General features: G+C 43.7%; 1 protein-coding gene across 10 annotated transcripts in view; it reads right to left on the bottom strand.

The window, feature by feature from the left end:
• The window catches only part of EXT2 (exostosin glycosyltransferase 2), a 139,960-nt gene that overhangs the window by 107,821 nt on the left and 18,952 nt on the right, over positions 1–13,187 (bottom strand). For 9 of the 10 annotated variants that reach the window (XR_016393794.1, XM_022592194.3, XM_022592195.3 and 6 more), the window contains 2 exons: positions 12,615–12,704; positions 7,174–7,290 (listed from right to left, as the gene is read on the bottom strand). Coding sequence is in view for 9 of the 10 variants with exons in the window: in XM_022592194.3 (XP_022447902.1) it covers positions 7,174–7,290; positions 12,615–12,704 (207 nt within the window). In the remaining variant the exon portion in view is untranslated. The remainder of the gene's footprint in view (positions 1–7,173; positions 7,291–12,614; positions 12,705–13,187) is intronic. The other variant, XM_089914907.1, reaches the window with a different exon arrangement.

Here is a 13,187-nt window from a genome sequence, read left to right on the forward strand (position 1 = left end):
GTGCAGTGAGGGGGCAGCGGCAACAACGCGACAGAATTCTGGTCCCATACAAGAGGGCTGAGCAGATAAGATACTGAGGATAAGGGGAGCCAGATTGCTCACTGTCAGAGAAGGGAATCACAAATACGTAAAGAGAGGGAACTCCCTGGCGGTCCAGTGGTTAGGACTCCACGCTTTCACTGCCGACGGACCAGGTTCGATACCTGGTTGGGGAACTAGGATCCCGCAAGAGGCGCAGTGAAAAAAAAAAAAAAAAAAAAAAAAAAAAAAAATATATATATATATATATATATATATATATATATGGAAAGAGAGAAAAACCAGAATGCCCCTGCAGTGTTGGATGGAATTGAAGATACCAATATGAACGCATGGTTTTCAATACATGTAGACACAGAGAGAGAGACAGAGAGAGAGACAGAGATCCATCTATATAGACAGAGAAATAAATACAGATGCTAACATGTGGTGCTCAAAGAAACTCTTGAGTAAAGAAAGGCTCTGGGTTGGATTTCACTGTTAAGAACACAGTTCTATTTTTAGACACTCAGCCACCAGGCTCCCTGGGTCCCCACCTACCACTACCATTTTCTACATAAATGTGCAGATGTGAACAAGAGTCTAAAAATGTTCCCCCTGCCTGCATGCTGGCTCTCCCTGACCCGGCAGATGGCTGGTCGATGGAGTAGGCCCATTTTAGTTTTAAGCAAACAAAATCTTAAGGTGGATTTGTTTTTCTTTCAAGGACTAAAATTACCAGCTATGACTTTCATGTTTCCTCCCAGCAGTGCTGATATCGAAGCTTAAGTAAAATCATGCTGAGAACTCGAAGTCTCCCTCAATAGTAACAGTTGTAAACTCCCAATTTAGTTCCTTTTAGAGAGAAAATCACAAGAATTCCAGCTGAGGCCAACACAGCTGTGAGAAGAAGCTATCAATAGCAGCAGTCCTCAGCTTCCCATTGAAAAATATTGAGAGAGATTTAAAATAAAAACAAGGCTCTTACTACTCTATGTAGCCCTCAAGAGATGTGGGAATTCCCTTAAAAAGCAACTCTCACAAAGAGCAACAGATCCCAAATGTTGCCGCGAGGTCACCCACACTGCCTCCTCCCAAGTCCCTAGAAAGTGTGATGAGTCTGGAGCCTGTCTTTGCTTTGCTTTGCTTTTTTCCCCCTTTTTTTCAGAGGGAGAGGAGTGTTGTTTGTAAAAGAAACACAACTGCAGGGCCAGACTGCAAAACCGGTGGGGAAATGGAGAGGGCAGGTCTAGGTCGGGCTGTAGAAATCCACCCCTTGGCCAGCAGGGGGAGGACCACGCCCATCGCAGCCTTTAGTGTCCTTCTGCTGCCCTTGAAGGTAGAGCGCTACTCTATCTAGTTACTGAACATCAGAAGTTTAGAAATCAACTGCAGCCTTAAGCCATCTAAAGATCTTAATTTCAGCCTAGTTATACATAAAAATTAGAGATTACGTTACCAAGAAAACACCACCAAGAAAACAGCCTGTAAATCTTTGAAACTATTCTTTGAAGGTAATTACTGTTCGGAGTGGTTTGCTCTCCTTTGTTTCATCTTCACTGAATCTTTTCCTTTCGGTATGCTTTTTCCCTGGATTAAGTCTAAAGGGAAGTGACAGTCCTAAACCAATGTAAGAGAGCTAGGGACGTCCCTGGTAGCGCAGTGGTTAAGAATCCGCCTGCCAATGCAGGGGGCATGGGTTCGAGCCCTGGTCCGGGAAGATCCCACATGCCGCAGAGCAACTAAGCCTGTGCGCCACAACTACTGAGCCTGCGCTCTAGAGCCCGCCAGCTTCAACTACTGAGCCCGCATGCCACAACTACTGAAGCCCGTGCACCTAGAGCCCGTGCTCCGCAACAAGAGAAGCCACCGCAACAAGAAGCCCGCGCATCGCGACAAAGAGTAGCCCCCGTCACCGCAACTAGAGAAAGCCCGTGCGCAGCAATGAAGACACAACACAGCCAAAAATAAATAAATAAATTTATTTTAAAAAAAGAGAGAGAGCTAGAGTATACTCAAGAGATTACACAATAAAGAGAGTTTCAGCCGAGCAGTCTTAAGAAAGAGGCCGAGAGGCAGCTGAGCCAGCCTGCCAGACTCGCTCCTCACCTGCTCACACCCTGTCTTGCCCAGGCTTTCTCGGCCGCAGCACTGCCGACACTTGGACCCAATGATTCTTTGTAGTGAGGGCTGCCCTGGGCATCATAGAGATTTAGCGGCATCACCGGCCTCCACCCACCAGATGCCTGAAGCACCCTGTGCAGAACAGAGTTAACACAGCCTGATGGCTCTCTTTTTCGAAAGGCTGGCCCTTGGCTGGTGCATGGAACTTCGATTTGGGGGGAGAACTGTAAGAATGGCTCACTGGGCCCAAACTGTACAAACAACAGGGTTTATGCTGAACACCTGCTTTCCTTCTGGGAGCCTGGAATTATGCACAGCACGTGCCACGCAGAGACTGCCCATGTGATTCGTTCCCAAAAAAACCCTGGGTGCTGAATCTCTAACGAGCTTAGCTGGTGGGCAGCATTTCACATGGTTGTCACAACTTGGTGCTGGGGGAAGTAAGCCCCTCCTGTGCGATGCCAAGGGGAGAGCACCCTTGGAAGCTTGCCCCTGGTTTCCCTGGACTTCACCCTATGTGCCTTTGCTCTCTGGGGACTGTGATTTACATCCTTTTTCTGTAATAAAACATAGCCACGAGTATGACTACACACTGAGTCCTGTGGGTCCTCCTGCAAATCATCAAAATTGGAGGTGGTCTTGGGGACCACTGACACACCCCCTCAGTCACGACAGTCAAAAATGGCTCCACAGATTGCCACATGTCCCCCTGGGGGGGCAAAATCAACCTCCCTCCCCTGCTGAGAACCACCAGCCTGGGCACACTTGGCCCAAATAGGCCTGCAATAAAAGTTTGATTTGAACTGAAGTGAACAGAACTAAATTGAATTAAATAATCTCCAGAACAACAGGAAAAGAAAAGGGAAAAGAAACAAGGTTTAAAAAAAAAAAAACGTTTAAAATCACACAATTGATTTCAAGTAGAGGCTCACAGAAGCAGCAAGCAGAGGACTAAACCTTCCTTCAATTTCAAGTGACTTTTCTCTGCTCATTAGAGTTATTCAAAGCTAGTGCTACATAAATATGCCAAATTCAGATCCTAAGTACATGAGAGAAACTTGTACTGCCCCAAAGGGTACCAGCTGGGCTCACACAGATCACCCTTTCTCAACTTATGGAACTCCAGCCTCAAAACACGGCATTGAACTGTATCAGTTCCTCCAGTCTACAAATTCTCTATAGATTTATTTTGGGGCTTTCATCTTGATGGTGATCAAAAAAATTCATATAGGCAAATCTCTGCTCGTATTTAATGATGTATACTACTAAAAAGTTTTCAATGTCCAAGCTTGTATTTGATGGGCTAATGAGAGGAGAAGGAAGACTTAAAATGTAAATAATGCAAAGCAAGTATACAAGGGTAAAATCTAAGTGATGGGTATACAGGTGTTCACCATAAAATTCTTTTCACTTTGCTGTCTGCTTGAAGATTTTCATTAAAATGTTGGGGAAAAAATACAAATCATGCATCTGTACCAGATGAAGATAATAATGTCAGTAAATTATAACAATATACTACATAAAGGGAAGCTTCCTAGTGGCTCAAACAGGAAGAGTGGCAGGAAGAAATACATCATCACCCAGCATGCGAAGTACAGGCACACTAAACGCAGAAGTCCCATGACTAACACCATATTCACCTTGAAAGATGCAATTCAGTTTTAAAGAAAAAGCCTCAGCTGTGACATTATGTTAATCTGACTGTTATTAGTTTCGTAGATTTGTCTGTATTTAACTTGTAAATTTGTTTTAGTTTTGTAGTTGTCTAAGTACAAAGCAGCTTAGATTGTTTTTTATTTGTACTTATTCAAGTTGCCCTACTTAAAAAAGCAATTAAAAGGCAAGGGATCTTGAATAGCCAAAAACAAATAAAAATAAAACCCCTGAAAAAGAAGAACAAAGTTGGTGGACTTACATTTACCACTTACTACAAAACTGCAGCAATCAAGACAGTGTGGTAGTGGCATTAGGACAGACATATAGACCAATGGAATAGAATTGAGACTTCAGAAATAAACCCATATACCTACAGCCGGTTGATTTGCAACAAGGGTGCCAAGATCATTCAATGGGAAAAGAACAGTCTTTTCAACAAGTATGGATAAGACAACTGGATATCCACAAGAAAAAGAATGAGCATGGGCCCCTACCTCATACCATATACAAAAATTAACTCAAAATAGATCAAAAACCAAAATGTAAGAGCTAAAACTATAAAATGCTTAGTAGAAAACACAGGTGCAAATCTTTGTGGCCTTGATTAGACAATGGTTTCTCAAGTATGTCACCAAAAATGCAAGCAACCAAAGGAAAAATAGAAGCTTCATCCAAATTAGAAGCTTTTGTGTATCAAAGGACGCTATCGGGGCTTCCCCAGTGGCGCAGTGGTTGAGAGTCCGCCTGCCGATGCAGGGGACACGGGTTCGTGCCCCGGTCCGGGAAGACGCCACATGCTGCGGAACGGCTGGGCCCGTGAGCCATGGCCGCTGAGCCCGCGCGTCTGGAGCCTGTGCTCCGCAACGGGAGAGGCCAGAACGGTGAGAGGCCCACGTACCACCAAAAAAAAAAAAAAAAAAAAAAATCAAAAAAGTGAAAAGACAACCTACAGAATAGGAGAAAACATCTGCAAATCATATATCTAATAAGGATCTAGTATCCAAAATGTACAAGGATTCTTACAACTCACCAATAAAAACACAACCCAATTTGAAAATGGGCAAATGATTTGAATAGACATTTCTCCAAACACAGTATATAAATTTTCATAGCCAATAAGAACATGGAAAGGTACTCAGCATTATTAATTAGAGAAATGCAAATCAAAACCACAATGATACCTCTTCACATCTGCTGGGATGGCTAGAATAAAAGACAGGTAATAACAAGTCTTGGCAAGGTTGTGAAGATATTGGAACCCTCCCTCATACCTTGCTGGTGGGAATGTAAAATGGTACAGCTGCTTCAGAAAACATTCTGGCAGCTCCTCAAAAAGTTAAACATAGAGTGAACATATGACCTGGCAATTCCACTCCTCAGTATATACCCAAAAGAAGTGAAAACATATGTTTACATAAAAGCTTGTACGTGAATGTTCACAGCAGTATTATTCACAAAGGCTAAAAAATGGAAATAACCCAAATGTCCATCAACTGAAGAATGGATAAACAAAATGTGGTATATCCATATGATGAAATATTAAGTCAAAAAAGGAATGAAGTATTGGTTCTATTCTACAAAATGGATAAACCTTGAAACCACTATGCTAAGTGAAAGAAGGCAGACACAATAAGTCACATATTGAATGACCACATTTATATAAAATGTCCAGAACAGGCAAATCCATAGAGACAGAAGGCAAACTGGTAGTTGTTGCTAGGAACAGGGGGCGTGAAGTTTGGGGGCAGGGATAGAGAGTGACTGCTAGAAGGCAGTGGGTTTATTTGGGGGATGCTGTAAACGTTCTGGAATTAGACAACAGTGATTAGACGATAGTTGTACAATTTTGTGAATATACAAAAAAACACTGAACTGTACACTTTGAGTGACTTTTGTGGAATATGAATTATATCTCAATTGAAAAATAATAAAATAAATTAAGTCAACTCTGGGAGTCCACTAAGAGGAAAATCCACAAAGATGATCTAAGCAGCAAGTTCATGAACCATTCAGTCTTTTTTTTTGCACTTGCCTAATGGTAGAGAAAAAAATATTTCAAGATCTCCTGGGCTTTATACATTGTCTATAAAAAGTTGCTATGCCTAAAGGAAGTTCCAGAATTTGGTTCTGGGCCACACGGGAACACATATACAGGAGTGAAATGTCTTCTCTTTGGGAAAGTTCCCTTACTTCTCAAAGAACCCATAAAGGCTTCTAAGGGGAAATTTGGGATGCTTCAATAATGATTCTAATGTTCTGTGAGCAAACTACTTCCTTGAGACTCATTTCTGACACCAAATGCTATGCGTGGGTTTGTAGATCTCATCCAGCACGTATAACATTGCTGGTGTGGCAATATACAAATCAGTCATCTTCATATTATACATGAGCACTTGTCACAAAAACAAAGGATACTATTATCATCATGTTTGTTTTAAGCTCACTGATATGCTCATCATGAATTAGCACAACTTTTAAACAGGCTACAGCAAAAAAAAAAAAAGAAAGAAAGAAATTAGATAAAATACCCTGCACATCCATACATCAGCTCTCCTCATTTCCTTGCTCACATATCAGAAACATGACCCAATTATGTGCCAGGCACGGGGGACGTGGCAGTTTAAAACAAGACCTGGCTGAAGCTTACAAAATCAAAGATGCAAAACAGAGAAGGTTTAAACAAGTCGTTACAAGGGCGTAATGAGGGTAACTAGGAGTGCCATTCCAGGGGCCAGAAAGTGCCCCCTGACTAAGCGGTATTCAAGTTGAAACCTACAGGACAAGCAGGTCATTAGTCTGATGAAAATGAGGAAAAGGATTTCCAGACAATGGAGAGTGTTTACAGCCCAGAAAAACTGAGAGAGCAAAGCTTATTCTAAGAACTAAAAAAAAAGGCTAGAGATGGAGACAGTGGTCATGTAGTCGAGGATCTTGAGAGACATTTTAAGGAGTCTGGGCTTCCCAAGAACAACGCGATGCCAACCGTCAAACTGGAGAACCGCGAGACCAGAGGCAGAAGACCACAGAGGAAGCCGTTTCAGCAATCCAAAGGAAGGACGACAGTCGCCTGGCGCAGGGTGGGTGCAGAGAGAGAGCTAGAAAATATTGAACACGTAGGCTGTAGAATCAATAGGACTTCTTATTCTGATACAGGAAGTAAGGGAGAGGAAAGGGTTGATGACACCACATAGATTTCTGATTTGGGAAGCCTGGTAGACAGCACTCAAAACTGACTGAGCGAGAGAGAGAACTGAAGGATCAATGAGGTTGGGGTGAGGCAGGGAAATGGTAGACTCAAAGACCCTGGCCTGTAATCGATGCTTTGGCTCTCGCCGGCATCTCCCAGCACACCCTGTTGTGCCGAATGCTCCTCACCCTGGTCCTTTCTCTGGAAGGTCCACCTCGGCTGACAGCGGACTATAGACAGGAATGCTGACATCGTAGCCTTGCCGGTAAGTCCATGTAGAAAAGCCACCACCAGCCAACAGAGCCCTGAAAGCAAAGGATTTTGTCAAATGATGAGAAAGAGAGAAGGTCTTCATTCTGATAAGCTCTGTGGAAAGGGGTAATTGAATATTCATAACAATATCAACCACAGCTAATGTTTACCAAGTCCGTTTTCTACAAAGACACTGTGCTCAGTGTCGTACAATCACACCTCCTGGATATCAGCTGCATCCTGTTCCTGAGTCACCACCCTTCCTCCGGGGCCCTAAGTAGTCTTTCCCTACTTTCCATGTTTTAAAATACATCACAGCCAGGAGGACTCCCTTTGAACAGCCCCTCTGTCACCTCATTCAGATCCCATTCACCTCTCCCAAAAGTCATACCCAACTCTTAAACACACTTACAATAACAGCAATAATAATAGGTCTGTACAGGACAACTGGCTGGGGGAGTCACTTACCAACCCCACTGACTGGAATCTCAGGGGACAATGGACAAAGAAAGCAGTGGTGACAGCAAAGTATCACATCTCATGCTGCCTACACCCCAGCCTCTCTCCAATTCCCGCCCCGAGCAGTTCTTTCCACTGTCATCCCAGAGCTACGTGTGCATCACGTAACCTCTACCAGCTCTCACCATCCATTCCAGCTACTCAGTCCTATTAACCCAATTCCGTCTACAGGAAGCAGAATCCAGAACTGGACCTTTAGTGCTTCTCTTGCAGTCTGTATGCATGAGCTTTTATTCTCCTTAGTTAGAAAGCCAAGAAGACTCTGTTTTAATTGGATCCAGCAAGTAGTACAATGACACTTCATCAGAAAGGAAGCAGGTGTATATCACACCAACTTTTACAGTTATTCTGCCCCTGGGGCTGCAAACCCATCAAATCACTTACTGGGGCAGAGTGATGCCAGTTCCATGCACTGCACAGTCTGAGCCAAAGTGTATGAACTGAAAAGCCACATTCTGTGCCATCTTGATTGCTACCAATCCCCTCCCTGCCCTGATGACAGCCTACATTCCCTTCTAACATGACCAGTTGAAGTCCAAAGATTTTCAAACCACCCCTGGGAATCCCAATGTGTTTGTTTAAGCTTTAGGAAACCAAGAGTTGGTCAGGGAGGTAACGTGCAGGCTAAAAACCTCTCCAGCTGCCAGTCCTCTATGTAAGACTCAGTAACTAGCCTTCATATCAACATACGGTCTTATTTTTCTTGAGTGGCATTCAGCAATGAATCCGTCCAACATGAATCTGGGTGGGTTCCATGACCATGATGGCAAGCAGACTGCATGGGTCCCCACAACCTATGTGCAGAGAAGCAAACACTGATCCGATATACAGGCACCAAGCAGTCCAGGTAAGCCAGGGCAGTGGGTGATGAGGTAATTACACCCACACCCCAGAGGACAGGAGCATGCGTATGTAGTGAGAAAGGAAGCAGGTGTACATGATGCCAACTTTTACTGTTACTCTGTCCCCGGAGCCCCGAGGGTAAGGGAGGGGGTTAAGCACTGGTAGGAGGAAAGCATGCAACCCGAAGCATGTCTCCTGCCACAGATCACACATGTGCAATCTGGTGTGTGATCTCAGGAAGAGTCACCGCTGCAATTAGTCAAACAAGCCGCACACCGGCCCTGCTGCTAAGACTTCAACTCGAAGTCACTGTATCTTCTTCTGCCAAGCTTTCCCTAACATTATAATGGAGAAAAAATTGTAAGCCTCCCTTGTTTTACAGAACACATGTTTTACATTGACTGAAAAGTAAATTTCTGAGAAGCACATTCTGTTTTCCCATTATGTATCCCCAAATCAGAGATCCGTTCCAAAGCCGCAAGAGACTGAACAAAACCTTGCAGCTAAGAAAGCATTACTATGATGACCACACTCACACCAGGCGCTCTATCACTGGAAGTGTCACCAGAACCTTCAGCATTTTCTGGGACTTCCTGACTCGGGGACATCACCGACCCTCCTCCTCTCAGCCTGGCCTCGCGGACTCAGCATCCCTACGCTGGGTCTTTCCCAGACACTCTCACAGCTCGCCTCCTCCCATGTGAGTATTCACAGAGCCTGAACACAGTTCGTCTGCAAGTGTATCTTTTGCTTCCTTTTAATCAGGCCTGCAAATTCCTCATATATAAAGCTTCACGTTTTAGGGTTTGCAAAAAGTGAAACTGACCAATTCTATTGATTATCCTTGTTTGTTTACTGACTCAAACTAAAAAAAAAAAAAAAATTATGAGACAAGTACATTTGAGCAATGGCTAGATATTTGGTGAATATCTGGTGGTATTAAAGAACTACTGTTAATTTTTTTAGGTATGATAATAGTACTGTAGTTATATATATATATATATTTTTGGCCGCATTGGGTCTTCGTTGCTGTGCGTGGGCTTACTCTAGTTGCGGCGCTACTCTTCGCTGCGGTGCGCGGGCTTCTCATTGTGGTGGCTTCTCTTGTTGCGGAGCACGGGCTCTAGGTGCGCTGGCTTCAGTAGTTGTGGCACGTGGGCTCAGCAGTTGTGGCTCGCGGGCTCTAGAGGGCAGGCTCAGTAGTTGTGGCGCACGGACTTAGTTGCTCCGTGGCATGTGGGATCTTCCCGGACCAGGGCTCAAACCCATGTCCCCTGCATTGGCAAGCGGATTCTTAACCACTGTGCCATCAGGGAAGTCCCTGCAGTTACATTTTTTAAAAAGCTCTTATGCAGAGCCTCAAATGAAATGTTTACAGATGTAATGATATAACATCTGGGATTTGCTCCTAGATAATCTAGTGAGGGGTAGGTAGGAATACAGATAAATCAAGTTGACGACATCACAGCTGGACAGTGGGTATGTGGGGCTCACTGTACTGGTTTCTCTTCTTTTATATAAGTTGAAAAGTTTCCATAAGAAGTTTAAATAAATATACACCCATACGAAAGTAGAAATTTGTGAGCGATACGTGCAAAGAAAGGATAACAAAAATCTAAGGTAGTAATAAAATTACAGAATGTGTCTGAGAAAACAAAGATCAGTAAAGTCAGACATTGAAGAGGTACAATTTGCTGTCATTTGACTTAAAATAAAATGGGTATGTGAATATATACATGTGTGTGTTTGACTATAAGTCCATCAAATAAAGACTCGAAAAATACACAGTGTTTGATAACAGTGATTACCTCTCAGTAATAGAGTAAAAAGAGGAGGATTTGAAAGCATACTTTTACATTTTACTCTTCGTACCCTTGCATATTGTTCCAATCTTGTACCAAGAAGGTATATGTGTATCATGCATAGGATTTTTAAAATCTGAGAGAGAAAAACAGATTCAAACAGCATAAAAGATGTATTTTCTGAGCTGACATTTGCTTCAGTCCTGGTCCTTGCATTTCCCTGAGTCAAGTAATTCTTAAATAATCACACCTAGGACTTTAGATTTCAGGGGAATCTTAGAAACAGTCTAATCTAGCCTGTTTTCTAATTTCTGAATAATCAGATGTGCAGCTCCTGCTAAAACCATTCTACACTCATGGTTCTTGCCTCTGAACCCAGAAGCAAGGACAAAGGATAAGAAAAATTAACAAACAAATCTACTATCCTTACCCCACCCAGAAGACTACCTAGGCTTCAAAACGATATTTCTCCCATGGAAAGATAAAGGAGGACTATATGATGATTCATTACTTGCTACAGGATTGCCTATAATCACTTACAAAAAACACATGCACAGGGAAAACGATTTAACCTTCCTGACCCTTAACACCTAAGTACCAGCAAGGACTTACACTCTCTGATTACTTGACACTTTGCTGCAGAGAAATGAAACCCCTTTTAAACGTGTGCACTTGATAAAAATAAAATACTTCTCCCATGCAGATACATATACCACAATGTCAGCAAAAGTGAAATGTCCCAAACAGAAATAAGCCCTTCTCAAAACAAACCCAGAGGGGCTTCCCTGGTGGTGCAGTGGTTGAGAGTCCGCCTGCCGATGCAGGGGACACGGGTTCGTGCCCCGGTCCGGGAAGATCCCACATGCCGCAGAGCGGCTGGGCCCGTGAGCCATGGCCGCTGAGCCTGTGTGTCCGGAGCCTGTGCTCCGCAACAGGAGAGGCCACAGCAGTGAGAGGCCCGCGAACCGAAAAAAAAAAAAAAAAAAACAGAACCGCAGGTGAAGACATTGCATTCCTAACAGCTCTTTCCCTTCCCTTCTCTATCCTCTAAAGTATTTCATTTTCCCAGAATAACCAAACGCATAAAACAGCAGCCCACTCAGGAACACTGGGGCTGAGAGCCAAATCAGGGATCACCTTGTGTTTAGATGGTTTCTACAGAATTTGTGTGGCCTGGCTGCCCTCTATCGTCCAAAATGGTTTCTACACCAAAGCTGAGGAATGGTCCTGGGGTGTGTCTTTTCCAGTGATAATTGTATTTCCAGATAGAAACTCAATACTGACTCTAGATAATCACTTAAAGCAAAGAGGGCTTAGATTTAATCTTCTGGGGAAAAGCAGTACTAAGTGTAGATTTTCATAAATGACAATGCTGGCCTCCCACAGCTGGCCTCACCTTTTTCAGTAACAATGATTTTTTAAGAGTTAAACATCAACTGTAATAAAGTTAGTTATAAATGAGTTCATATATGAACTTACAGTAATCCTCTACCTTGAGTATTGCCCCGGACCCACATGTTGGGCCCAAACTTTCTGCTCTCTTCAGAGCCTTGAACCCAGTGATAGGAGAGGAACGTTAAGCGGCACCTCCCTCCTGAGTTTTCCAGGAAGTGGTGCAGTCAATGCACAAAAGGGCCAATACACAGTAAGCGAGCTCCAACTGCAGTCGTGACGTCATGGCCGCCCCACACGGGACCTGCCTGTTCGGAAGTGTTATTAGGAAGGAAGGAAAGAAGCCCACTAACTGAAACAGCAGAGAGTAAATGGTACTCAGAGTACCCTCATTCCCTGGATGTTACAGGCTCCAATCACACAGCCACGCCCTCTCCCCTCAGTAGCTGCGACTCTACTTCTGGAAAATGCTCCCAAATGCAGAGAAAGCTGACACAAGCCAGTGAGGAACCAGGCCCTGTGGGGGCTGGAGGGGAGGTTACGCTCGGGAGAGCACAACCCAGACTAGGAAGACAAGACAAACTTTTAAGATGCCCCGCTGGAACCTAAGCTCCAACTGGTTTCCAACAGACTTAGGCAGGTCTGATGCTTCTATGTCTTGAGGAGGAAAAGGCCTAGGACAATTCTCCACTTTAACAAACAATTCTGGTTACAAAGTACGTCCCAGTGGGCTGAGAAATACGATTTCTCATGAACGAAAGGGTCTTGCATTTACTTAATCCTCAGAACCCTAACACGGGGACAGCCCCAAATACACCTACCTGTCTCTGGGGACATCCAGGGCCGTGTTATAATCTGGGGGACCTCCAGGCAACATGTTGAACAAGAGGTGATTGGTTCCTCGATCCCACCTATTAAGAAATTAAACATGTAGGAGAATTCACACATCAACTATGAAGAAACAAAGACAAGTCAGCTTCTGGATGACAAGTAGTCTCCCCAACCCATAATAGGGCCTCTTCTCAGGAGTGCCTGGAGATCCCAACAGTGCATCAGGCACTGGCCTGGCTCCTTGAAAGTAAAGCTGGGGGATGTGCACTCCAAGCTTGTCCACTACAGATCTGCTTATGCTAATGAAAACCTGAACGCTACCTGAGTGTTCACCATTTGGTTACAGAAACAAAAAATAAATAAACAGAAGGCCGGTTAAATACATTAGGGAGCATGTACAAAATGGAATACTATGCAGCCCTTAAAGTCATGTAGAACCGACAGATGAAGATGAAATTATCTGGAAATACATTCATGATAAATGAAGGGAAAAAGGCAGCAAGAGAACGTGTTTTGCTGTGTGATCCCATTCTGAACAAAAATGTTATATACATATGCATATG

Source organism: Delphinapterus leucas, chromosome 7 (genome assembly GCF_059928025.1).
Source record: "Delphinapterus leucas isolate spDelLeu-1000000601 "Yukka" chromosome 7, BTC_Dleu_Yukka2, whole genome shotgun sequence".
Taxonomy (NCBI): Eukaryota; Metazoa; Chordata; class Mammalia; order Artiodactyla; family Monodontidae; genus Delphinapterus; species Delphinapterus leucas.